Source organism: Epinephelus fuscoguttatus, linkage group LG8, assembly GCF_011397635.1.
Source record: "Epinephelus fuscoguttatus linkage group LG8, E.fuscoguttatus.final_Chr_v1".
Classification (NCBI taxonomy): Eukaryota; Metazoa; Chordata; class Actinopteri; order Perciformes; family Serranidae; genus Epinephelus; species Epinephelus fuscoguttatus.
Window position 1 is genome coordinate 3396069 of NC_064759.1, and position 27386 is coordinate 3423454.

Sequence of the window (27386 nt, forward strand, 5' to 3'; positions counted from 1 at the left end):
CATTCCTCCCTGACAAACTTGAAGAGGATCCAGGACCTGGCTCTGTAGAGTGTACGTTATAGGGCTGACCCAAAAAATTCGAAGCTTCGAAGCTTCATTCGATGGCACAGGATTCGATTGTGGAAAAAAAAATCTAATATTCAGCCTTTTTTTTTCTCCCGTTTTTTTGAATGGAGACCTATTATCCTGCTTGAACACAGACGACTAAATTCTTTCAACAATGTGACTCAAAATAATGATAAAATAAGATTTTATTGATGTAAAATAATATGCTGATGGTGACATTTTCCACTGGTCCGCTGCGCTCTGAGTCTGGTGTCAGTGACACATGCTGCTCTGAGTCGTGCATCTGTCTGCTTGCGCTGCAGTGCGTGCCAAGGGTTTTAATTTTTAGCGTTAAATCAAAAGTTAAACACTATTAGCAGCAACCAGAAGTGTTTTTTCGTTTGTCAATATTTTTATCTTAATTCTAGGGTTGCAAGAAACTACCTTTTCGCCATAATTTGTAAGTTATTGGTTTTCACTCAGCAAAAAAAAAAAAAAAAAAAAAATGTTGTTTGCTTGCTCATCCCTAACTAAAATGATCACCTTCTTCTGAATATTAACTTTGTCCCTGGTCCATAGACCAGTTAATATTCCATAACTTTCCACCACATGAACCACTAACAAACCCACCTTGCTTTTTGAAATACTGGGTGACATACTGTCAACCCTTTGCTTCTTTCCCCTAGAATCCTTCTCCTCTCCCCCCTTTTCGGCGCCCCAGGCTGTAATATCAGAGATTTGTGAACAAAGCGATAACACTGAAAATAATTGTGGCTGGTCAGAAACAGAGCTGTCAGTCCATCAAAGAAAAGAAAGTTTTATTTTTGTAAAAGACTGAAAAAGTGTGGCATAAAGAAAACTATTTAGACATGACATTTAAATTCAATCATGTAATGTTACAGATAATCTTGTATTGACATTTAATTTGGAACTTAATAAGCATGACGTCATATTACAGTGAAGTGAGTTTGATGATGAAAGGACTGAAACACAAATTTTATGTAGAAGCATCTGGAGCCCTCTGGTGGAACAAAAACTACATGACACCCTGTGAGAGGTTTTACCTGTATAAATTTGTTTTCAGATTCATCATAGCTCTTGTTGCATCATGACAGTTGGCCCTTCGGGCGCCGGTTTCTCCTCCAGCTAGCCCGGATATATATATGATCTATACAAATCTCAGATTTGTGAGGCCTTTTTGATGCAGCAGCACAGACCTGTGAAACAACTGAATCTGTGAAGTCTTGCTCACCCTCCAGCTCGGCCTCATGTTGTCAGCTCTGGTCACCATCGTCTGAGAGGACCTGCCAGCAGGGGTGGAAATCCCGGGGGGACAGGGGGGGCATGAATCCCCCTTCAGTAAAGCTGTACCCCCCTAGAATCATTTGAGACACAATTAATAATTTTTGAACAATGCAGTAGTATTTTTTAAAAGCACACAATCGCGCAATAATGATTTAGTCCCTCCCTCCCATTCCTAGTAGTGGTATATCCCACACTCTTTCCAACGGGCGGGGCTGCTTGGCAGCAGTAGCAGCGTGTGGCTGGAACCGCTGTCCACATCGCGCATCGCAGGGTAAGATGTTCACTCACACAGACACAGTTTAACTTACACAAGTTACAACACATCCCATTTACTGTTGCAACAAGCCCCAGGCCCAGGCTGATAATATAAACTGTCTGCAACATTTCTCCTGCGTTGTTCAAAAGCCTACTCAATTACGAGTGCTGCTAAGCTAAAAGCTAATGATTAAGCTCAGAGTTTAGTGATAGAAAGGGCAGGAGAGAAAGAAGAGGGAGAGGACAGGACAAGAGCAGTCAGTGGCGGAGCAATGGATACCTGTCTGTAGGCTCTCCACCTGTCAGTGAGACAAACATGAAAGACGTGCAGTCTAACTGACAAGGAGCGGCCATTACGTGCGACTATTATGCACGGTTGTGGCGGAGCGTAGCTAATGGGTACCTGTCTGTAGGCTCTCCACCTGTCAGTGAGACAAACATCAAAGACGTGCAGACGAGGAGCGGTCATTATGCGCGACTGTTACGCACGGTTGTGAGGTGTGCAGCGGCAGATCTCACAGCACACTGTTTATAAACCACTTTGCCAGTTTAATTGCAGGAAATGTTTAGTTTTAGTTTTAGTTTAGTTAGTATAGACATTCACTCTGCCTGTTGGAGAGATAGAGAAAATAATGATAAAATAAGATTTTATTGATGTAAAATAATATGCTGATGGTGACATTTTCCACTGGTCCGCTGCGCTCTGAGTCTGGTGTCAGTGACACATGCTGCTCTGAGTCGTGCATCTGTCTGCTTGCGCTGCAGTGCGTGCCAAGGGTTTTAATTTTTAGCGTTAAATCAAAAGTTAAACACTATTAGCAGCAACCAGAAGTGTTTTTTCGTTTGTCAATATTTTTATCTTAATTCTAGGGTTGCAAGAAACTACCTTTTCGCCATAATTTGTAAGTTATTGGTTTTCACTCAGCAAAAAAAAAAAAAAAAAAAAAAATGTTGTTTGCTTGCTCATCCCTAACTAAAATGATCACCTTCTTCTGAATATTAACTTTGTCCCTGGTCCATAGACCAGTTAATATTCCATAACTTTCCATCACATGAACCACTAACAAACCCACCTGTCTGTAGGCTCTCCACCTGTCAGTGAGACAAACATGAAAGACGTGCAGTCTAACTGACAAGGAGCGGCCATTACGTGCGACTATTATGCACGGTTGTGGCGGAGCGTAGCTAATGGGTACCTGTCTGTAGGCTCTCCACCTGTCAGTGAGACAAACATCAAAGACGTGCAGACGAGGAGCGGTCATTATGCGCGACTGTTACGCACGGTTGTGAGGTGCGCAGCGGCAGATCTCACAGCACACTGTTTATAAACCACTTTGCCAGTTTAATTGCAGGAAATGTTTAGTTTTAGTTTTAGTTTAGTTAGTATAGACATTCACTCTGCCTGTTGGAGAGATAGAGAGAAGATTAAAGTGTCAAATTGCGGTAAAAGATGCTGTATAAAAGACAGGCTACAACTTTTTTTCCTTGTCCCCCCCTGGAATTATTCTCTAAAATTTTACTGTTTATTGTCCTCCCCAACTATGAAATGGGATTTTCGCCCCTGCCTGCCAGCAGCAAACTGTTATAGCTTTAAACCATATTTTACTGCAGAAGCCACCAAATAACCCAAAGTACTTACTGCTGCTGCCAAACAACCAGGACTCCACAGTAACAGCCAGCACAGTGAGAGTCAGAGCACAGAGCAGCATCCTGAAGGAAAACATGTTTTCCTTTTATTACATAGCGATGATGTGAAGGTGATGAAGGAGACTCTGCTGACACTGTCTTGCTTGTGTATAGAAAAGGTTTATTACAAGAAGTACAGCATCAAATCAAGCATCTAGATTGCCTGTGAGAGTGTTCGAAGCCAATATGAACTGCTCTGCATAACAGCTCCAAATACCATGCCTATATAGAGTTCGGTTGTTTTTGTGAACTTTGAGACAAAATGTGACAGGTGACAGAAAGACAATCTAGATGGAATCCAACCTTTCATCTTACTTATCTATCCTTGACCTAGGCCATAATAAAGTCTTGACCTGGGCCCCTAACTGATCATAACAGACCGTCATCACATAACATGGCACGTCAGATACTACGTGTGTGTGTGTGGGGGGGGTTTTTTTTGTTTTGTTTTGTTTTGGTTTTTTTTTTACAAGGTTCTATGATTGCTGGTAATACATGTATTGCTTTGTTGTGGGATAGCGCAGATCCTCGCCCTGTCTCCATACGACTTTTTTTTTTTTTTTTTACTTTAATGTTTCTTGAGTTTTAGTTTGTGTATACAACCACAAGTAGGCTATTATAATAACTTACCAGAAAGGCAAAGAGAAAATTAATGTAAAGCAAGCAAAAAAAGGTGAGAAATACAATAGTCATGGCTACAAATGTCCATTTTTAACTAAAAGGGTGTGTGCGTCTACAGGATCTTGAAATTCATAAGCCAGTTAGTCAAAATGTTTTTTCCACTGACTCATAAATCATCTAGTTCTTATATTTACTCGTACATTTTTTCATTTTTTTCCCCCATAGTATAAATCTCTAGTATCCAACCATTGTTTTCTTGGTTCCAGGTTCAGTCTTGTACTAGTTCCTTGTTATTGCCTTCTTGCATATGATGAATTATATCTTGGCCACATATCTACCATAATCTATGACATAATCATTTATATTTCCAAGATACATAACCTTGCAGTCATTATGTGTCCACACTGTTGTTTTTATCATGTGTTTCATAGCACTTTGAGATTCCCCGGAATGTAAAGTGCATTATAAATAAAATGTATTATTATTATTATTATTATTATTATTATTATTGTTGTTGTGTGGCTGAAAGACATTTCCTCATATACAGCATCAGAATAAGGAGCTACATGGGAAATACTTCACAGTCTGTTGTGGGTTAGATATGTTTCATATGTGCACATTAACATGTGTGCAGACATGTATAACTGAATTTTATTAATATTTGATGCCATTACTTTTAATATGGCCCTTGGTCTGGTGGTGGGGGCCCTATCTTGTGGAATTATTACTTATTTTAATTTTCAAGTCTGTGTTTTCTTTTGCAGACTGCTCTGTGTTTGGAAAAAAACATCAATCAATAAATATACATTTTTAAGGAATGGTCTTGAGCTGATGGATCAAATCAGTCACATTTTAAATGACAATTTCTACGCTTTTAATTTGAAGGCAAACCGTCTAACTTCCTGTTATGTTCCGGTTCACTTCACGGAGCGTTTAGGTTCAGACCCACGATGGCTGTCATGTGCTGTCAGTGCCAGAAAGTTCCTTTTGATCCAAACAAAGATCGTGTGTGAAGGACAAGATGACTTAGTAATGGAAAACGTGACAACATCCGCTCAGCAGTCTAGTACTGTACAGACTAATACTGATCATTGACACATCCATCCATCCATCCATCCATCCATCCATCCATTTTCTAACCGCTTATCCTCTTGAGGGTCGTGAGGGGTCTGGAGCCTATCCCAGCTGACACTGGGTGAGAGGCAGGGTTCACCCTGGACAGGTCACCAGACTATCACAGGGCTGACACATAGAGACAGACAACCATTCACACTCACATTCACACCTACGGACAATTTAGAGTCACCAGTTAACCTGCATGTCTTTGGACTGTGGGAGGAAGCTGGAGCACCTGGAGGAAACCCACGCTGACACAGGGAGAAAATGCAAACTATGCAGCTCCCACACCCAGGATCGAACCAGAAACCCTCTTGCTGTGAGGCGACAGTGCTAACCACCACACCACCATGCCGCCATCATTGACACATTATGAGACAAATTAATTGATTTCATATTTTGAAATCTTGTAGTCTGTTATTTTCTTTTGAACAGAACCTTGTTACAAAGGGTATTATCAGAAAAACAGTTTAAGTATCAAAAGCAAACTTTCATGCTAAAGAAACTGCTTTTCACGTGAAAAAGAAACATTTTCTGTGTATTTTCTAGACAAAACCTTTAACCTGAGTGAAACTGAATCAACAGGTTAGTCTGACTTGAATTTACAGCTATGACAGATAATGACAAGAGAGATGAGATCAACTGAGTTTTTTTAATTGATGTATTCCAATTGTAAAACATAAAACCAATTAGCTTTTGCTGCATGGCTTGAAAAAAACGGGAGAACCGGAGCACCCGGAGAAAACCCGTGACCCAGGTAGACAACACACAAACTCACAAAGGTTCAGGACCGGATATCGATCCGTCACCTGTGAGGTTGCGCTGCTGACTCCCAACGTGGTCCTGAGAGCTCAAGTCCTGTCTCACATGTGTCCAAAAGGTAACCTGGAGGTCACCTGGATGGGATGGGAGGCAGGACATGAGCTCTCTATTGAATTCATGTTGAAGGAAAAAAGCCTCACGCTATTTTTTTCCTATAGCATGAATCCTATGGGCTCTGTGCACCAGCTCCACTACTTCCTGAAAGGAAGTAGGCATGAGTATTTCCTGTCCTATACTATTGGATTAAGTGATTAATCAGGTGTGTGCTGAGTGTGCCGCACACCTGATTAATCACTTAATCCAACAGTATAGGACAGGAAATACTCATGCCTACTTCCTTCCAGGAAGTAGTGGAGCTGGTGCACAGAGCCCATTATACGTCACCTAAAAGGGGGTGACGCCCCTGCAGGTTCAAGTAAAGGGCTTGGAGATTACTTTGCCCAGACTGGAAAAGAACCTGCTGATGGCGTTACCTTTTCTCTGTGGTGTCATAAGGTGACGTGTAAAGGTGCAGACTGTATGATCAATTTCTGGTTGTTCTTGATAAAGAGAAACCAGAACCAGCTCTGCACAGCCCCAGAATTCAACGAGGTCCTTGAAAACTGCCTTGTCCAGGCTTTTAAAAGCTTCCAGGGTGATTTCAAAATCACCTCCCTGGATTTCGGCCCATATCTTCTTGCACAGGCGGTCGATGATGATATGGGGGTTGTTCAACTTAATGTTGACCTTAGCTTTCTTGTAGACCCGCGTAACCAGCTTTTCAACAAGAATTTGGACAGAGAGTTTGTTTTTCTCTGTCTGCAAATCCCTGTCTGGTGTTACATGCAGCACAGGTTCAGCACCTGTCTCAGGTACACTGGGTGCTGGTGCTGGTTCTAGTGCTGGTGCTGGTGCTGCTGCTGGTTCTAGTGCTGGTGCTGGTGCTGGTTCTAGTTCTGGTGTTGGTGCTGGTGTTGGTGTTGGTGCTGGTGCTGGTTCTAGTGCTGGTGTTGGTGCTGGTGTTGGTGCTGGTGCTGGTGTGGCTCTGTCCTCTGATCCCACTAATATCTGCACAGGAAAAGAGTACCAAGACAGCTTGGTGCTCTCTTCTTGGGCAGATGTTAGGTTGAAGCTCACACTGTCATCAGCCTCAGTGTCGACAACCGTCAGATCTGCACACGTTGTTTTGCGACATAAACTGATGCTGCCCATGAATGATGTTATCATGGAGCTAGCGTGTTTGATCATGTCAGTCAGTCTGTGAGTCTGAAACCTAAACCGACTCTTCTTGTCCCGGCTCCTGTAGATGGAGGAGTTGATGCTCTCGAAAATCTCCTCAGACATCATCTTGGTAAGGCTCTGAGAGCTGACACCTGGATCCTGAACACTGACGCCCAGAGCCTGAGCAAAAGCCTCAGGGACTACACTGCCCAGTGTGGACGCAATGCTCTCTTCGGTGACCGATTGATTTTCTGCCACATTTGTCAAGGTGGAGTCAGTCAGGTACACTATCAGATCCACGAGCAGCTCCGCCAACATATCTTTGGTGGCCTTATCAGTTTTCCCATCCTTCAGCTTTTGGAGCTGCACTCCTGACAGCTGCTGGAAAAACCTCTCCACAATTGGACGAACTTGGTCCACTCTCAACTGAGATGACTCTGTTGTCCGTGATGGTGCCATGATGAGTTCTGAGTTGAAGCTCTCATCGTCATCATCCTCAGTGTCAACAACCTTCAGACCTGCACATCTTGTTCTGAGACATGAATTGACGTTGCCCATGAATGATGTTATCATGGAGCTAGCGTGTTTGATCATGTCAGTCAGTCTGCGAGTCTGAAACCTAAACCGACTCTTCTTGTCCCGGCTCCTGTAGATGGAGGAGTTGATGCTCTCGAAAATCTCCTTAGACATCATCTTGGTAAGGCTCTGAGAGCTGACACCTGGATCCTGAACACTGACGCCCAGAGCCTGAGCAAAAGCCTCAGGGACTACACTGCCCAGTGTGGACGCAATGCTCTCTTCGGTGACCATTTGATTTCTTGCCACATTTGTCAAGGTGGAGTCAGTCAGGTACACCATCAGATCCATGAGCAGCTCCGCCAACATATCTTTGGTGGCCTCATCAGTTTTTCCATCCTTCAGCTTTTGGAGCTGCACTCCTGACAGCTGCTGGAAAAACCTCTCCACAATTGGACGAACTTGGTCCACTCTCAACTGAGATGACTCTGTTGTCCGTGATGGTGCCATGATGAGTTCTTTCTTCCAAACGTCGCGATTTAAGAGTCAGGGATATGGTCTGCGAGTTTAGTCTGACAGACTCATATTTACTAACACACAAAATGTGTATCGTGATGTCACAAAGGCACCAAAGCCGCTAGCCCCTCCCCCGGAGCGACTGCAGCTTAGCAACCGTTGCTAGGCACTGGTGGAACGCTGTGTGGCACAGCCATGACGGCCATTTTGACAGTTTTCAAATTTCTATGTCAAAGAACTTTATTGAATTAAAAGTTACAGTGCTGCTGCTTCCTGCCTTTTTCCTAAAAATGTCTGTAGTCTATTCAGGCCTATTTAAAACATCATTTAAGCAAATTTGAATTGATCGCACGGATTTTGCTGCTGATAAATTGATCAATTTATCGCGCCGCAGCAGATGCGTCTTGGTTGCTAGGCAACTATCACTGTCTCTGTCAACATAGTTAAGTCAGACATCAGCAGAGAGGCCGCGGTGAGTAACTGCAATAAAACCTCTGCCAATAAAAAGCCAATACTTCATCAATACATGTGATCAGCATGTAGAAAGCCATATTTCAACCCGCTCTGTCCGCAGTCTCTCATTCACCGCTGTTATGGTTTATGATCGCGGTCGACACAAGCACATCGCGCTCGCGGTGTTAACAGCAAAGTGTTACAGACAAACTAAATGAAAGCTGTCTGTGTGTAGGCTAACACTTCATCTGAAGATGCACCTGCTGAGGCAGCGACCTGCAGACAGAGAGTGTCCTCAGCAGAGGAGGATGAATGACTGATACTGATGTTTGTCTTCATGTTCAGATAACGTGACTTTCTTCACTCAGTATTGTGATGTCAGGAGGAATATTTATTTTAATCACGTTAGATTTGTTTCCACTGAGACACTGTTGAGTTTATATAGTGACTTTGTTGCTGTAAACATGACTGTTGCTGCCACGGACTGTATGAAACTATATCCTGTGTAGCTGAGCTATAAGGAAAGCATCAGGAGGTGAGGTGTGTGTGTGTGTGTGGAGGAGAGGAGAGAGGGAGATGCTGGTAGAGAGATAGAGTGTGTTGTTAGATACTGTTAATGTTACTTATTATGTTTCTGTGCAGTGATAGCTGTTTTTTGTTCTGTTTCTGAATGCGTGTGTGTGTATAGGCTTATATATAGGCTATATATATGTAGGCCATTATCTGGTTTAAAATCCGGCCCAGTTGAAATTGAAATTGAATAGCCCTGTCATAGAACCTGAATTGAATTAAAAGTTACAGTGCTGCTGGTTCCTGACTTTTCCTAAAAATGTCTGTATTTTTATTTAAACCGTCATTTAACCAAATTGGACAAAAGGCATTAAAAATGTGATCATTTCTACCTATTTCAGCCACAGGAGGTCATAATGATAAATTGATCAATTTATCGCGCCTCCGCAGATCCATCTTGGTTGCTAGGCAACTATCACTGTCTCTGTCAAAAGGTAAACTCCGGAAGAGCATTCACTCACAGATTCAAATGTAATCAATTGTTATATTCGTGTTCTGAGCTGTTTGGTGAAATAATGAAAGTTTTTTTTTTGTGATGATCAAAAATATTGAATAAATGTTTAATTAAACTTGTTGAAAGTTACATTTCTGTGTCACTGACTTGAATTGAAAATTGAAAACATATCCTAACATCATAAATGCATTATTCTCTCTATGTGGTATTTATTATGAGAGATTATAGAGTTTGGAATTTGGGGGTCAAAATGACCTCTCATGCATCTTGCTGCGATGGTCTGCCCCACAGGTCGTCCCCACGGTTGACATGTGGTTATCACAGATATCAGCTGTGCGTCCTCTGGAGAAACTGACTCATGATCTCAATAATAAATCAGAGTTCTGGCAACTTTGGGAACCATTACACTTTTTCCTCCAGAAACTCAATAGCACTTCAGTGTACAGTTTCTTTTTTTTCAAAACCTATTAGCTAATTCATTCTTAGTTGCAACATACTGCTGTCTTTGTTCTTTTGGGGTGTTTATTTTTGTATGAATATACTTTCTATACTCTTCTGTCTTTATGTCTAGGTGTTGTTTATGTTGTAGTTCTGGCAGCTTTGGGAACCATTACATGTTTTCCTAGTGATTTTTTTTAACCAGAACAATCACCTTTCTTCATCATTCTGATGCTCCGTTTGAACTTCAGCAGCTCGTCTTCACCATGTCTACATGACTAAATGCACTGAGTTGCTGCCACGTGATTGGCTGATTAGTTATTTTTGTTAATGAGCAGTTAAACAGGTGTACCTAATAAAGTGGCCGGTAAGGGTATAAACACACACACACACTTAGAAATTTGTTGGACTGGAAGCACCACAGAACGAGACATTTCGGGCTCTTCCGTCTTTTATTTTTGTGTTTTCTTAAAAAAAAAACATTTACAACTTAAATCACAACCATATATAAATTACAACAGCAAACACAATTATCTATTTTAAATACACTCCTCTCCTCTGTGCTGACTGTAATCATTAAACCAGTAAAACAACCTGCAACACACCAAAGTCAAGTCAAATTCCCTTAAATTTAACTCTGAATGACCTGCAGTCCGGTGCATTAAAACATACAGTGTTGTGTTTTCCTCTGTGACACTGAGGGGGAAAAAACAGCTTCATTCTGCTGCAGCAACACGTCCGTCACTCACAGGTAATCTACAGCAGACAGACACTCAAATGTCACATTAAAAAAAACACTCTCTTTCAACAGTGCACTTCCATTGTTTTTAAATTGAAGCTGATATTTTCACACAGACACAGAGCCAGTATTTATTTGCTCCGGGGCACCTGGCAGGAAATTAACCTGTTGGATCTGTGATTATAAACTTTTAATTTAATCACTGTACCGTATGTTATACAACCTGCTGATAACCCAGCTGACACTTCCTGTTTTTTATTTTTATTAAGGTTATTGGTGATGTAGTCACTTAAAATCAGGCCTCAGTTTCATGTATCAAACCTGAATGGGTTAACCGATATCAGGAGGATTTCTCTGCTCTTTACAGACAGTGTAGAAATGAAACAGTCTGGTTATGATGGCAAATTAAAGAATTAAGAAAATGTCAAACTGTCCCTTTAAAAGGAGACGTAGCAGCTGAAAATCTTGGTTTTGCTCACCCCACTACTGTGATGCACAAGTATGACCTCGAGTACACGTCTACATCAGCACAGCTACTGTTGTGTTCAAGATCCTTAACCTTGTCAGTCCCAGCAGACACTGTAAAGTGAAACAAAATGACCTATCGTGCCTCAGGTGTTGACCTTTGACCCCACCAAGTAAGAACAGTCAATCACATGGTGTCATTTGGGTGAAACCAGAAGAAAAGATACTTCATTCCTTTAAATCTTTGTTGTTTTCGTTATGAGACTGTTATAAGCTTCAAGTTGCTGCCAGTTGCCAAAAACTTGTTGATGATGGTTTCCTGTTACGTTTTTGGCCTGGGACTGAAAGGGTTAAAGGCCTTAAAGAATGACTTAAGACTTACTTAAAGGTCATAGGTCGGTCATTTAAACATAAATATCCAAATCAAATAATGTTCAGGTTTTTCTGTCCCTCCAACTTGTTTTTGAATGAAATAATATTAACTGATGATAGACATTTTACTTTATTTTTTTAAGTCTTGTTTTATAATTTATTTTATTATTCTTTACTGTAAAACATTAACTTTGTTCTTAAAGGCTCAATCTAAATTAAATATTCGTATGTGGCTGAAGCGACAGTGAGGTTGTTGCTGTCGAGATGCCCTGGAGCGAGACGGTAAATGGAGCTGCTGCTCAGTGACGGACAACACGAGAATAAACTGGTCAGCTTACATACTGGACACTTCCCAGTCAGGAGGGTGAACATGCATCAGATCAGGTCAGACTGAGCATGCTCCACACACAACAAGTCCTTCTCTGATGAGTGTCTGGTTTGGGACAACAAACTGGACAAAGACTCAAAGTTACGACACATCCAATAATAATATTATGGGTTAAAACGTAAACGGTGTTAAAATGAGTGAGTGGGGAAACATGACATTAAAAGAAAATTGGTTTATTGTGTCAGTCTGCCTTAAACCAGACTTTTAAAATCCATATAAACATGTTAGTCTGACTGAAATCATACTAAATCGAATTTCTCACAGTCGAACTAACACACCCAGATAATGTGACTAAGGGTGGACAGTTTCCGCCCCGGGCTTTGACCCCGAAGTCCAATAGCATTAAATGTGTAAGAGAAGAAGAAGCCGGTAACAACATGGAGAAATCTACATCCAGAGCCGTGACTTTTTGGACGGACCAAATGTACAGAGCTGTAAAGTTGTCCACCATGGTAGCAGTTAGCTGCTAGCTAACCGTAGCTAACTTGTTTGTCCATTGTTTGGTCTGTGACGTAATAGGTCAACAGGAAAAAGGTCCAATACTAACAAGCTGAAAGGGGGCATATCTCCACCTATCGTAGAGGAGTTGCACATACATACATACATCTCTCAATAAATGGATTCCCCTCCCGTGCTTGTATACTGGGACAAGGACAGTAGGCCAGTTAGATGTCCTCGTCCAGCTGGGACTGTAGCTCCACTTCACTGTGACTGGAAATGTAGTGACTGACACAGGAAATGACTTCAAAGTGAGGCGTCTTGGTTTATCTGGTATCATCAAATCAAGAGCATATCGCGGCACAGCCATGGTTTAAGTTTTGTGCTGGTAAATACGACAGTCGATGACATGCAGTGAGTACATTTCTGTATTTGAGCACTGATGTGCATTCGTGTGATCTGTGCAGAACAATCTGAGCTCACTTTTCTTAGACTTCCTCAGGTATCGTATGTGACCTCAGCGTGGGACACTTTCTGTCACCGATGCAGAACAAAAGGTCCAAAATGCTGGTAAAAGCTAAGCTGGTTCACAGATTCTGAATTTAAGCAGCGGAATATTATTTCTGTCGGTCAGTTCTCAGAAATCACCAGCTGTTACATCTGATCTTGACTGACGGTCTTCACTTATAATTATCTTCATTAATCTTACTGGACAGTTGTTTGGCTCTCAACACTTAAAGTCCAGTCGAACCTGCTGTCTATCATCAGGCCGTATAGCTCTGGGTATCCAGCAATCGCTACCACCAGTTTCTCCTCCATTGTTTACCGACTGTAAACTTGCTGTCATGACCACCACAGAAGGCCCGCCTCTCAAATCATTGGACAATGGGGAAAAAGCGGAGATGACGTGGGCGCTTTTCTGCTCTGAGTTGAAGTTTTTATAACTTGAGGAGTTCAGAGCGCTCTGGCAAAACACAGCAGGCGCGTGGTGATGCAAAAACAGCAAGCAAAAAGTTTCAGTCTCATTAAAAACAATTACAAAAAGCCGCCTCCAGCTGCTGAAACACTTTCTGTGTGATCGGGGCCTTATTCAGCAAAGGTGCCTGATGAATTCCTTAAAACTTCTCAACATCACACCTAAAATAAAAATCTAAAATTTAACTAAACTCTCGTCCCAAACCAGACACTCACAGCTGAAAATGTGGTTTATGAAGTGTCCACGAAGACACGTTAATGCTGATGAATTCCTCTTAAAGTTTCATTTTCTCAAACTCCCTTTAAATAACATCGACAGGGGAAAAACATATTAAAAGAAGAATAAAGCCATAATCTGTCACTATTTAGCAGCTGAGAGCGTCAGAACTGCTGCACAATGTTATAACCCGCTGATGAAAAATGTCCTCTAGTTAGCACATTATTACACAAACTCTCGGGTTTGATTCAGTCATAAATAACTCTATCTACACTTTTTATAATACAGATTTTACAGGTATTAGACAGTGGTCGTAATAATCAGCAGTAAATGCAATAATGTGACTTTTTTTTACATTGTCTTAATTTTAAATTTTAACCTGTTTAAAGGACATTTTCTGTCATTTTGATGAGTAATTACATTAATCAGAAGTCAGGACGTCTCCAGCTGCTAAAAGCCCTCATACAGTGTTTTCAGTGAGAATGTTTTGACTCTTTCTGTCTGTCTGTCTGTTAAATAAGTCAAATAAAGCCTTCAACGACTTCCTCCTGTCTAAAAGATGATGATTCTGTTCTGAGAAACCAACCAGATGGGAAAAGAAGGTAATAGCTGAGCGGTTTCCCAGAAAGCTGACGTCAAACAGCACTTTTAGAGCCGCTTAATGTGGCTCTAAATAATGGCCTCCAGGTCCTGGTGAAGATCCAGATTCAAGCAGAGATGATGAGAGATTCAAAGGTAGTGCTGAATTTCTGTTTTGTTGTGTGTTTGTGTGAAACATCCAACGACCCTCTGACGTGGTAAATCCAAGCAGAAAAGAATCAGTTCCTGGTGGTTGGGACCTCTCCATGAGGTGTTAAGGTGAATCTGAGGGGTGCGCAGTAAGAAAAGAAAAATGTTTTGTGACAAAGACTCTTCCAAACTTTGCTGGATACATTTCGTTTAACAACAACCACAAAAAAAAAACCAAACAAACAAAAAAAAAAAACAGTGTTATTTCTGTCTAACCAGAGGCAGTGGGGGAGCCTGTTAGCAGCAGTTAGCTTAGCGTTCGTCATATCAATCAAAGGGTTATGTTGATTTAACATCTCATCCACACCTGTCGCCATTTTTCGCCCTCTGGCACTGAAAGATGACGCCACTTCATCCGGCCTACAAACGATCTGATTGGCTCAAAACAGCTGTCAGTGAACACAACACCCGACCTGTTTGAACTGCTGGAAAAACTTGTGGGCAGTAAATCAGATGTTTGAAACCTCGGCTGAGACAGTTGAGACAATCATTTAACAATGGAGGAGGTTTAAAAGGGAAAGGAACAGTTGGCCGGATCGTCTCAATCATCACTGCTTCATTTTAAAGACTCGAGAACTAAAAAAAGGAACAAAGAGATGCTGAGAACGTTATCAAAACCTTGTTTGGTCGTTTCCCTTGTGTTTAGATGGATGAGACTTTTCAGATCTGACCAGCCAAAAGAGACTTCATTCAAATTTTCCGACTTTCAGGAACACTTCACCCCTCAACGACCATTATCTATCAGTTAGTCACCCTGTGTCACGCTGAATTCCAGGAGGAAAACTTTGTTTTTCTTGCATCATCACCGTGAATGAAGATTAAAAAACTGAAAAAATTCTTGACAAACTGAAATCACAGGGGTCCACGTTCAACAACAGCAAAACCTATCCAAGCTTCCAAACAGACACCTCCGACGGGGAACTTATCCATGCTCTCTCCAAAGCCAGACTCCTTTGACAAAAACAGTTATTTTACTTTGTTGAACACGAGAGGCTGCTGGTCTACGGCTGCCTCCATCAGTTAGTTCATTCATTTTCTGAGACCCTGGACAGGTCACCAGACTATCACAGGGCTGACACATAGAGACAGACAACCATTCACACTCACATTCACACCTACGGACAATTTAGAGTCACCAATTAACCTGCATGTCTTCGGACTGTGGGAGGAAGCTGGAGCACCTGGAGGAAACCCACGCTGACACAGGGAGAACATGCAGACTCTGCACTGAGGGGCTCACCAAAGGATTCACCAAAGTCACACAATGACACAAACAAACTATCTGATCGAGGCAGTGGTCGACGAGCAGCTCCTGTGGTTAGTAAAGTAAAATTACTGTTTTCATTGGTGGAGTCTGGCTTTGAAGAGAGCATCAATACATTTCACTTTCAGTTCAGTTCCCCGTCAGAAAGTACCATCTGCTTGTGAAGTACTGAGCATACGACTGGATAAAAAAGACTTCAATTAATCAGGAATGTTCTCTGTTTTTGGATTCTTCATTCACTGTAGAGGCATGGGAGAACAATAAAGTTTTCTTTATGAATTTATCTAGTGATTGATATACAAACAATCATTTGCAGTGTTGCATATTCCTTTAAATGATGCGACTTGTTTGGTTGTTTTTCCTGATTTGAAGGATGATAGTGGCGTCTTCTCAGGTCCAGTGTCCAAAGCGCGATTGGGCGACCAAATTTTCAAAACCTTAAAACTTTGATGTAGCTTCATATTAAAACTGTCCAAGAGTCTTTGTCCTCTGGAAAAATCCCAACAGACCGAAGATTTGAAGTTTCAGAGACTTAAAATTTCAGCTTCTTGTTTGGTGATTTCCTCGACTGCCTGATGATGAACGTTGACTTCTGACTTTATTTTCCCTTTTACAAACCAAACCTCGCTGCCTTGATCATGCTTACAATCAGACACACACACAGACAGAGGGGTGGAGAGACCATCAGGAGTTTCCTGGACTTGTTCAACTCTGAAGCTTCTCATCGGGTCGTGTTGTGTTGATGCTCTGCTCTGCATTTTAATCCTTATTTGACCTTTTTTCTTATAAAATCCTGACTGCCAACCTTGGTCACACTCGGAACAGCAAATCTGACATCCTGACTCACTGTGGCTAAAACTTTCAGTCCTGCAGAAGATTCCCTCTGCTCTGATTTTAATCATCCGGGTGTGTAGTTAAAAAAACAGGGAAAAAGAAAACGTTCACAGCGACACAGCTGATCCCTCTGGACATGCACCAACCTGAGCTTCAACCAGTTTTCCTGACTTCAGACGACTCCACGTTACAGACCGACAAACAGCTCTCGGCTCAGTGTTTTAACCCTTGGTGAGAGAAGTGTGTTCCTGTACGAGCTCTTCAGTCCAGATGAGCTCCGTCTGCTACATCCGGATCAACTTTCAGGATCTTAAATGAAGACAAAGAGCTGCTGGATTCACATCGACGAGGCAAACAGAGCTACAGAGGACAGGACGGAGCGCGTCACTCCGACGTCCACCAGGCGGCAGCAGAAAGGTGAAGAATACAAGCAGGTGAAGGCAGCAGGGATCCTGGGTTTGCCGGCTCTCCTCTTCTCCCTCACAGGGACAAACGCTGCGGGAGTCATCAGGGACGTGTGGGACGTTGTGTTCCTGGATCATCAGCATTCGAGTGGCGGATGGAAGCTGCGTCTGCAGTCGACGGCTTTTGGGCTGGGAGGCTGAGCTCGCTTCTTGCGGAGCTCTTCTCGACCCAGAGTGCTGCTGAGCCGAGAGTACGCTGCCTTGTACTTCTTATCAAACGCAGCTGCGGGGAAACAGAGAGTAGAGCATTATTATTTTGTCTCGACACACACACACTTCATTTGTGTCAATCACACAGCAGCTGAGTGTGTACATCAGTGCTCCAATAAAATGTGCACTTCTTGCATAAAAGCTTTGGGGTTAAATACATTAAAAGAGATTCCAATATTGGCTGGAAATTGTTGCCAAAAATTATGTCCTTTCCCCTGATAGATACCTGCAGGATGCTGCGTTTTGGTGAGTGTGTTCCTGTGTGTTTGTACACTGAAGACAAACCCAGCTTCTCAAAAACTCAGGGCTGCCCCCTGATAGTTGACCAAATGCTAGTCGACCAGAGAGGTCATTAGTCTGCAAGATTTCACTGGACGCTTAGTTGCAGAAAAAAAAAAAAACATACCGTGAAACTCTATGAGGAGCTGCACCTTGTCAAAATAAATCCAAACCTATATGACTGGAGCATGTGTGACTTTACTTTGAAAGGACAGACACAGGAAGTGTCCACGCTCAGCAGTCAGACAGGAGTCAGGTTAATCTCCAGGGCTGGTACCTGCAGTTATTCCACAGGCTAGTTAATAACATGTCGGGCAGGAAATCCAAAGTGTGGGATCATTTTGAGAAGGTGAAGGACGAACCCAAGGTGATATGTAAACTCATCTTCATTGGTCGACTACAAACATGACGTATCATCTGAAACATGGAAGTAGCTACATGCCCATTAGCCCACAGCGTCATTAACAGGCGGCTCGCTCAGTGTGTGACGTGCACTTGGAGATAAAATATAGGCCTATATTAATGAAGGTTCATTAGTACGGTTTGTATTTCTCTGTAATGTAGCACAGTGTTAACAATGTTACTGATACTATTCTTTCTCACACCTTCAACTCAAACCACCAAAATATATCATTTAATCATTACATTCATATCAGAAACATGCAGGAGACTAGTCCACTGATGGACCCTGATGAGGACTGTTGGTCCACTGATGGACCCTGATGAGGACTGATGGTCCACTGATGGACCCTGATGAGGACTGATGGTCCACTGATGGACCCTGATGAGGACTGTTGGTCCACTGATGGACCCTGATGAGGACTGCTGGTTGACTTGGAAAATCCTAAGTCAGGGGCAGGCCTACAAATCCTCAGGGACACTAAGGACCCTGACACACCATGCTGACGGTCCGTCGATGTCAGGCTATGGGTGAGCATATATCGCCCCATTTTTTTGCAGTGTGTTCCGCACTTCTGGCACTAGTCGGCCGATATCTGCAGTTTTTGGCCAATATAGATTTTTTACGCGGCTTTGTTTTCAGCATATACGCACAGTAAACAAGCTTAAAAGTGAAAGCGAGGCTGTTGTGCATGCAAGAGTTCCCAAGCGCGTGTTTTTTGGGCGTGACTGCTGTACCCTAAGCTAAACCTCCTCCCCTCCTCCAACCAGTTAAACTCCACCTTGATTAAAGTTAGGTAGGTTTTTCTCCTGTTAGTTTCTTCCCTTATCAAAATGAGGGAGCAGGGGGAGGTGGAGTGTACGGCCCGGTCTGTCGTGGCTCTGCCTTCCCTGTGCTCCTTCTTACTTTTCTGTCCACCTGAACTCTTTGCTCCACTCGGCAACCCCCAGATGGCACTATCTCCCCACTCATAGTCTCAAGTGTGTGCATCAAGGGGTTGTAACATCTAGTCCTGAGCTGAACTGAACTATCTAATAAAACAGTTGCATCCAGAGAATCTTACCGACGTGATCTTTGCCCATAGCTGCCAGAGTGAGGAAGAGGAACTCTCTGTACAAACTCCTGTCAAACAAAAAAAACACACAACATCCACCATCATTCAGATCAATGTCACATCACTGCGTTCAAAACTTACACTTTAAAGAGACATTCTGCAGTTACCCTGAGTGAGAAAATAAAACCTGGTGATCAACTTTCTGATCATATAAACACATGTACAGTACATGTACGTTGTGTTGAGAGTTTCTGGAGAAATTACAACTCATGTGGAGGAAAACATTAAGGATAGACCGATACATCGGCCGGCCGATATTTGAGTTTTTTACTTGTATCGGCATCGGCTGATACGCGCGTGGGTTCGCGGATTTATTTTTCCTTGGCATGATTTACAGACAGGCATCCACGGGCAGCTCTGTTGCCGGAAGACCCTGCAGCGCACATGCAGCGAATCCTACTGTGTACAGTAGTTGTTGTTTTATTTATGTTTCAGCTTAAATATTTGTTTATTTTATAAAGACATTACTGGAAGATTTAAGAGCACTGAACTCTTTTTTTTATTTGAATGTATAATAATAATAATAATAATAATAATAATATTCTACCTGTTCTACCTCAACTTTCCATCTTGTTTTAGTATTTTTTACTGTTCAATAAATGTTTCTTATTTTAAACTTGAGACCTGTAATATTTGTTATCATTGTGTCATTTTTTTGATGTAAATTGAGGGAGCAAAAGCAGTATCGGCCCCAAATATCGGCTCAAGAAAATCGGCAGTCCATAATCGGTCATCGGCTAAGGGTGATGGAAAAAAATTGGTATCGGCATCGGCCCTAAAAAATCCATATCGGTCTATCCCTCGAAAACATGTATGCCTTCTGTCCTATTTAAGCATGAAGTCGTGGTGCACATCGGCCTCTTGTGGCCAAAATGAGTACTAACAAACACTAAAAAAAAAAAAAGATCCTGACAAAGAAAAATATTTGCACCTGCAGAAATATTTTGATATTGTCTACAGATGTTCATAGTTTTAAGGGACCTAGACCTTTTTGTATCTGTTCTTCTTGAACCACAAACAGAGGAACAGAGGAGAGAAAACCATTCAGATATAAATCTGAATGGTTTTCTCTATGTCCTCTACAACATTCACATTTCACTTAATTTATTCCACCAGAAACTGTCCACTCTGGGAGCTGTTCAGCAGTAAAGAAAGTTCTCCTGTTTGAAGTAAAAACATTATAACATATTTAAAAATGCAATGATGTCATATCGTGACTTAAATATTGTGTTAATATCATATCATGGATCCTCTGGTGATTCCCACTCCTACTAATGACGAGGGACATGTTAACAGATCTTTTATCTATGCTCTCTGCAGTGTGAATATTTACATGGTTAAACACTGAACCGTACCTCTGCGTCCAGGCGGAGCCCGGCTGTTTGGCCAGCGTGTCCAGGAAGAGGGTGACGGCTTTGTGCACCTCGTTCATGCCGACCCAGCGCAGCACCTCCTCCAGGAAGGCCAGCGTGAACGGGTGGTTGTGTTTCCGCCAGCTGTAGCTTCTCATCGGGACGCCACCTGGTGGAGGACAGAGGAGGGAGGTGGAGGAGCCTCATTAAAAAGAGTCAAACACATTATAAGAGTTGGGGTTCTTGTTCCTGTGAGTGTGAGGTGTGTGCTCGTCTCACTGTGGATCCTCCAGAGGACGTAGAGGGGGGGCCACTGGTCTGTGTCAGGGGTCAGGGTGTCCCAGAGGAGCCTCACCCTCACTGCTGAGTTCTCTGCCTGGAAAACACACACGAGTAGAGGAAGAAAGTCTGTGCATCAGTGTGTTGATGTCTTTCATTTCAACATCTAACTTTATTTATTGGTGTCAAACCGTTTGACCTCTGCTTTGGTTTTATGGTATCTAATATTTCTGGGCTGAATAAAGCTCCGATCACACAGAGAGTGTTTTGCAGGTTCCAGGCAGAGGGTACTGTGTGTAGCTGTGGTTGAGGGTGAGAGGCTGTCAGCAGATAAACAGAGATCTGTGTGGGTACATGAGACCCTAAAAAAGAGGCTGGATCATGGGGAGTACCACCAGTTGATTTTTGTAGATTTTAGGATGACTCAGGGGCAGTTTGACAACCTGCTGTCTATCATCAGGCCGTATAGCTCTGGGTATCCAGCAACCCCTACCACCAGTTTCTCCTCCACTGTTTACCAACTGTAAACTTGTTGTCATGACCACCACAGAAGGCCCGCCTCTCAGATCATCCCATTGGACAACGGGGAAAAAGTGTAGATGATGTGGGGCGCTTTTACGCTCTGAGTTGAAGTTTTTTCAACTCCAGGAGTTCAGAGCGCTTCAGCAAAAACGCCAGGCGCCTAGAGTGCAAACAGGAGGGACGTAGCGACGCAAAAACAGCGAGCAAAAAGCTTCATTCTCATTATAAGCAATTACAAAAAGCCACCTCCAGCTGCTGAAACACCTTCTGTGTGATCAGGGCCTAAAGAAGCAAAATCAGTTTGTCACTCTACAAAAATATGAAGCTGTCATTCAATGACTGTTGAGATAAGATACGATAAGATAGGACACAACTTTATTTACTCAAGCGTCCGTGGGTATCTTGAAAGGTGCTTACAAATAATATTTGTTAATATTTTTCCGAGGGAAAATGCAGAGCAGAGGCTGAAATACAAAGTGGGAGAGAGTGAAAATCTAAAACCTGCATTAACAAATGTTTAGTTGTTTGTACTTTAACTTAGGATCTGAGCTGTTGTAGATGAAGGAGAATGTGAAGCTGTATCTCAGCAGCTTTTTGAATATTTTTCTGAACCGGAAAATCAGCTTTTGTTTCAGAAGTCGATGCGTGTTGAGCACGTTTATCTAATATGTAGCTGTCCGGTGAAAACAGAGCTGTTTGTCCACTAAGTGTCATTTGTGAGCTTTTATTTCCATATGTTTTTATGTTTTTAGAGCTCTTTCTTTCTGTTCTTGTGCAGCTGCCTCTGAGCTGTAATTAGCTCAACCTTTTGTTACCGATGCCTCAGTGCTCTGTGTTTCAGACTGTGTGCTACCTGTGTGAACTGGCTGACCAGCGGCGAGGCTTTGACCAGCTGCAGCAGGTTATTGGGCAGACCGAGGCGCTGGAAGTACCACACCAGGTTCCAGAAGATGATGGAGTGGTTGTCCAGGAACTGAGGCTGGGCCAGGACCGCCTCGCCCTCGTTCTCCAGCAGACTCTCCAGCTCCTTCCTCAGGACCAGAGGGCTCAGGTAGGCCACCGCCACCTGAGGGGTGCCGCCCACTGACGAACCCTGAGAGAGGCGGTTAAAAACTGTCAGTTCGACAGGAAGTACGGGGAGACGAGGGGATGAACAGAAACATTAACAGTGAGTGTTACCGTGGTGGTTCTGCTGTTCTCAGAGTAGCTGCTGGTCTCGGAGCTGGAGTCCTCACTCAGACCGTTACACTGGTGTCGCAGGGAGGCCTCCTGAGCACTGGGGGGCCTCACTGCGCTCTCCACCTCGTCCTCCACGTTCCAGTTGGTGCGCTCCGCACTGGAAGGAAGACTTAAAGGGTCAGTTTTTCATCTTTTGCAGTGGAGTTGTATGAGCTATGTATCCATAGTCAGTATTTTATCAACATGGCAGTCAGGCAGGATCACCGACACAGAGGCTAAGCAATACTTCTGTGGGAAAAAATAATTCAAGTGTACGCTATATTAACATTTTCACCGCTTTACCTTACTGTCAGACAGCGATTCCCAACAGAGAACTGAAGCTGTTATATCGCTCTCTGTAAAGCCAGACTCCACTGAGAAAACCAATGATTTAACACAGCTGAACACAGGAGCTGCTGGTGACGGGTGTGACATGTAACACAACAGCATCAGCCTCTAATGTGACATATAACACACGCGTCAGCCGCACTTTATAAACAATACCATGGCATTAACATGTCAGGAACAATCATTTACTGTCCCTGTTATACGGCGGTTGATCTCGTCCTCTGCTCAGAGGGGAAGGAGCTCCTGGAGTTCGTTGTTTTCCCAATGTGCAGACATTTTCAGCCGCTGTTGTTCTTCTGTGAGTTCTGCTAACTGCTGCTCGCTGCTTTTTAAATCCCCTGGTGGCAAATTTGCAAATCCTGGGACAGCGAAGAAATGACCCACTCTACTCTCTCTATGATTGGCCAGGTTGGTTGGACTGGTTAGGGTTAGGTAGGACCCTACAAACCAGAGTGACGACACTTCCATTGACTCCTGTGGTATGCTGAAGTTAAGCCTCATGCGCCCTCTAGTGGGGCATGAGGGCATTACCTTTCCGACCAGAAAACCCATTCACTTACAGTATGTCTGACGTACAGTTGCTTCTAAGTTGATGAAAACGGCCTTGTTTTTACTTTTAGGTGTCTTGGTCATATTAAGTCATGCTTATAATTTGTTTATTTCAAAATGTAGAGAGTAACATTATGGTAGACAACTGTTTGTCTTGACGCCATTCCTTCGCCATCCGAGAACATACAAACTCACCTCCTGGCAGCAGGTCGCACACGTAACAAGTTGTCAAAACGTCACACCCATGCCATCTGTAGTCCCGTCCTGCCGGCTGTCCCTTTCATACAGATGGTCGTTTTGCTGCTGTTACTATCTCCCATGCTGCCTTAAATGTGAGACATCTCTGTCCCCTATTCTACGACTGTTCCTTTTCAGAACAGTGAAACTGATCAAGGTAGACCAGCAGCTCCTGAGAGCATAGATGGGGAACTGAAGCTGCTAAGGACTTCAGAAATTGCTGTCGGAGATAAAAGTACAGTGAAAATATTCTAAATATAGTGTACACTTAAACTGATATTGATTTTTAAGCTATGCATCTGACCCTGTCCACAGCATTACATTGCTGAGCTTCTGTGTCAGTACTCCTGCCTGCTTCTCCAAACTGGGGGCGTGTCATCTGACGTCGACTGTAGGTTGAAACACCTCATACAGCCCGGTTTTAAAAGATCCAAACTATCCCTTTAAAACTGAGTGACGTTAGCTGAGACTGTATCTGACGGAGCTACAAATTTAGTTCTGTCATTTTTAAACAGTTGGTCGTCCTCGTTTCAATCTCACTATCTGCAGAAAACTCTGGATTAGACACCAAACCACAGACGGAGGGCGCTGTGACAGATTGGGTTCACTGGTGGACGTCTTTACCTGCTGACAGGTCCGAGGTCACAGATCTCGGCGTTAAGGAAGGGCACGAAGGAAGCGCAGCAGAACGGGCAGGACGAGTTCAGGTTGGAGTCGTCTGATGTCCAGCCGGCCATGATCTCCTCGTCATAGACTAACGAGTTACAGCTGCGACACAGAGAGCAGCTGGACATCAACACCTGGACACACAGAGAGGGTGGGAGGAGTCAGAGGCTGTGACATCAACACTGAGGGAATGGTAACAACAGACCTGACTATAGGACGCAACAAAACCACGCTAACTGCTGCTGTCATTTCCTGACTAATGATCTGTTCACCTCGAGCCCCGTCGCCTCTTGGTTGGCGTCCCATGACCGGCGCAGAGGATAGGCGGGACTGGGCGTGTCCGTCAAGTCCAGGTCACTTCCTACAGACAATGAACTCTGAGAAAAGACGACATGGAGTCAGATAATTTTATTACATCACCACCACATGATTCTGTTTAACAAACACTAGAAGTCACAGAAAAATTCTCATCATTTTTTCTTAATTTATTTTGATTTTTTTTTATTCATAGGAAATTAAATTGTAAAAAGATGCAATAATAGTTTACCTTTATATTTAAAAAATATATTCATTTAAAGGTGCTGTATACAAAAAAAAAAACTGCTCGTCATTTTTATATTTTTGTACATTTTGCTTTTATGTTTGTACATTTTGTAAAGTAACCGATATTGAAACTGATATCGAACAGTTACAAGTTGTGTTTAATAAAATAAAGACAACAGGTCAGAATAAAGCAGATTCAAAGAGTCAAACCTCTGAGGTAGCGCTGACCAGCCTGTCTTTGGCCTTCAGCAGTGTTTCCGCCACTTGAGCTTTCCTGGACTGCCTCTGTTCAGACACTCTTCGTCCTATCCCTCCTCCTCCTCCTCCTCCTCCTCCTCCTCCCCCTCCCCCTCCTCCTGGTCGCCGGTCGTCAACGCTGGCAGCTCGTCGAACAGACACTCGATGTCTCGTCGGAGTGAGAAGCTGCTGGAGTTTCCCTGCCAGACCTCCTCGGCTCGGGGAGGAGACGTTGTTGTAGTTCTCGTCTACGACTTTATTTCTGCCGGACGAGTCTCGAGTCCCGGCAGGTCTGCAGGTCAGAGACGGATGAGGTGAGTTTAACAGAGCTACAACAGAACCAGCGTTAAAGGATACAGGGCCTGTGTAGGTGATGTTATTTTGTTTTATTTGCACTCTTTCCTACTTTATCTTATTTCACAAGCAAAACCAAAGCACGTTATGAAACATTAGAGCGCCATAAAACATCTCAAACTGACATCAAAGACGGGCTGGAAATATGACTGAATAAAGCAGGTGAGTAAAGATCAGTTAATAAAAGATTATCGTATTCAAGAACAAACAGATTCTGAGGTTATTTTCCGTCCTAACCGACCTGCCGTCTCTCTCTGCTGGCTGACAGCAGTCTGGCTCAGAGTCGGCTGACTCTGCACACTCTTTGTAGAAGGTGGAGAGGCAGACTTGACTCCGCCGCACTAGAACACCACCGGGGGGCATCGGAGGCGGGGTGGAGGTGTCTCTGCGTCCAATCGGAGGCTTACGGGAGACTGCGTCACCGCAGCCGTTGGTCCCTGCGTTGCCGAGGATGGTCTTCTTGCAGAGCTTCAACTCTGTGGCACAGAGAGGAGAAAGAGCAGTTAAAACAAATCGATAGAAATAAAATACTGGACAGTCTGTTTTACAGGAGATGAGAGAAAAATGTGGTGTGGAGATAACAGAGAAGAACTGGAATAACACATGGTTCAAAGTCCTGGTGAGAGTTCTGTTGAAGGAACAAAATGTGACTCCTTTTTGACAGTCATGGGCTTGGTTTGGTTTGGTTTGGTTTGGTTTGGTTTGTACGGACTGGACCGTCAGCCCGGCGCGGCAGGGATTTGTGTTTCCATTACAACAGGGCTACCTGCTTGAAGGTGTGTCTTTAACTGATGACGTTTAAAAGCAGCAGCTGATCCACAGTTAAGTCCCCTGCTGCGTGTGTTTTCCCACAGCAGGGCAGGTAAAAGAAGTTTACCTGTTGGAGGTGAGCTGTTTGCAGAGGTGCAGGAAGATCTTGATGGCTGATAGCGAACATGAAACAGTAAAACAAAGCAGATATGTAAAGTAAAAACAGGACGCAGGAGAGAAACCAAACTCCAAACCACAGAGATTCAGTTAGAAGCTACAGACGTACTGAGAGCTGAGCACACAGAGACGTGAAAAACACCTTTCTCTCTGGTCTCCTGCAGACAGAGGGGAGGAGAGTCTGACAACACACACTGCTTGTTTGTGGGGAGAAGGCGGGTCGATGGCGGTAGGCTTAAGTCGGCGAGATGTCACCGCTACCCACTTGAGGGCAGGCAGCCAGCTTTAGACCTACTGCGGAGAAGGTCCGTGTCTAGCACGGCTCAGCATGTCACGTCAAGTCTAAACTGATAATGGAAACTGGAAATCGGCGCGACATGGCGTGATTTGGAACAGCCAAACGTGACAGCAGAAACGGCCTAAGAGGGTGATGAGCAGATAGATGATGAAGGTGAGGAAGAGGAGGACATGATGCAGTTTGTGTCTTACTGTCAGCCGGCGCCTTCATGCTGTTCAGACTGTTGCTCTTCACCAGCGAGCCCGTCAGAGACTCGTGACTGGAGCTTTCTGACAGACCGCTCCAACTGGACTGACGAATCAGAGTCGACTGGGGGCGGGGCCTCTGATCCAAGTCCATCATCGTTTCTTTTAATGGAAAGAAGAAAAAAAAAACAATCAGAATTTTATCTTAAAAACGAGAGTTACAGCATGACTCTGGAAAATCATGTTTCTTCATCAAGTGTATGCAGAAAAATACTCATCAATAAAACCATGCCGACACATGATCAGTGATGGAAGAAGTATTCAGATACTTTACTGAAGTAAAAGTACAACTACTGCTCTGTGAAAATACTCCACTACAAGTTAAAGCCCAGCACTCACAACTATACTTTAGTATGTGTTGGCAAAATGTCGCAGAAAAATTTAAAGTCAAGTCGAAGCACAGAAATAAAATATTGATAGAATATTTTCTGACCTCCTCGTGACCCCACAGAGCCGCTCTTCTGACGCCGTTTGATTGGCTGTCTGAACTGGGCCACAGCCAACAGCACGTTCCTTAGCTTGGCCCAGCGGAGACGTCCTCCCTGATTGGTGGACGGCCACTTGCTCTCCAGCACTGCCTGAGGACAGAGGACATCTGATTACATCACACCTCTCTGTATCACATCCGCCCACTGATCTGTTATTGAAGTCCAGTGTGTTTATATT

At 43.3% G+C, this 27386-nt stretch overlaps 1 protein-coding gene across 6 annotated transcripts in view; it reads right to left on the reverse strand.

Annotated features, from left to right (window-relative positions):
• Nucleotides 1-27386, reverse strand: part of LOC125893893 (DENN domain-containing protein 4B-like) — a 224515-nt gene that overhangs the window by 148434 nt on the left and 48695 nt on the right. For 4 of the 6 annotated variants that reach the window (XM_049584865.1, XM_049584866.1, XM_049584867.1 and 1 more), the window contains exons 18-29: nucleotides 27154-27298; nucleotides 26667-26822; nucleotides 25492-25726; nucleotides 24870-25188; nucleotides 24389-24493; nucleotides 24075-24250; nucleotides 22278-22434; nucleotides 21952-22191; nucleotides 20577-20673; nucleotides 20301-20466; nucleotides 18895-18953; nucleotides 11334-17165 (exon numbers count right to left, since the gene is read on the reverse strand). In XM_049584865.1, coding sequence (XP_049440822.1) covers nucleotides 17020-17165; nucleotides 18895-18953; nucleotides 20301-20466; nucleotides 20577-20673; nucleotides 21952-22191; nucleotides 22278-22434; nucleotides 24075-24250; nucleotides 24389-24493; nucleotides 24870-25188; nucleotides 25492-25726; nucleotides 26667-26822; nucleotides 27154-27298 — 2001 coding nt within the window. In that variant the 3' untranslated portion in view covers nucleotides 11334-17019. Of the gene's footprint in view, nucleotides 1-11333; nucleotides 17166-18894; nucleotides 18954-20300; nucleotides 20467-20576; nucleotides 20674-21951; nucleotides 22192-22277; nucleotides 22435-24074; nucleotides 24251-24388; nucleotides 24494-24869; nucleotides 25189-25491; nucleotides 25727-26666; nucleotides 26823-27153; nucleotides 27299-27386 lie in introns of those variants that run through there. The other 2 variants (XR_007449940.1, XR_007449939.1) reach the window with 2 other exon arrangements.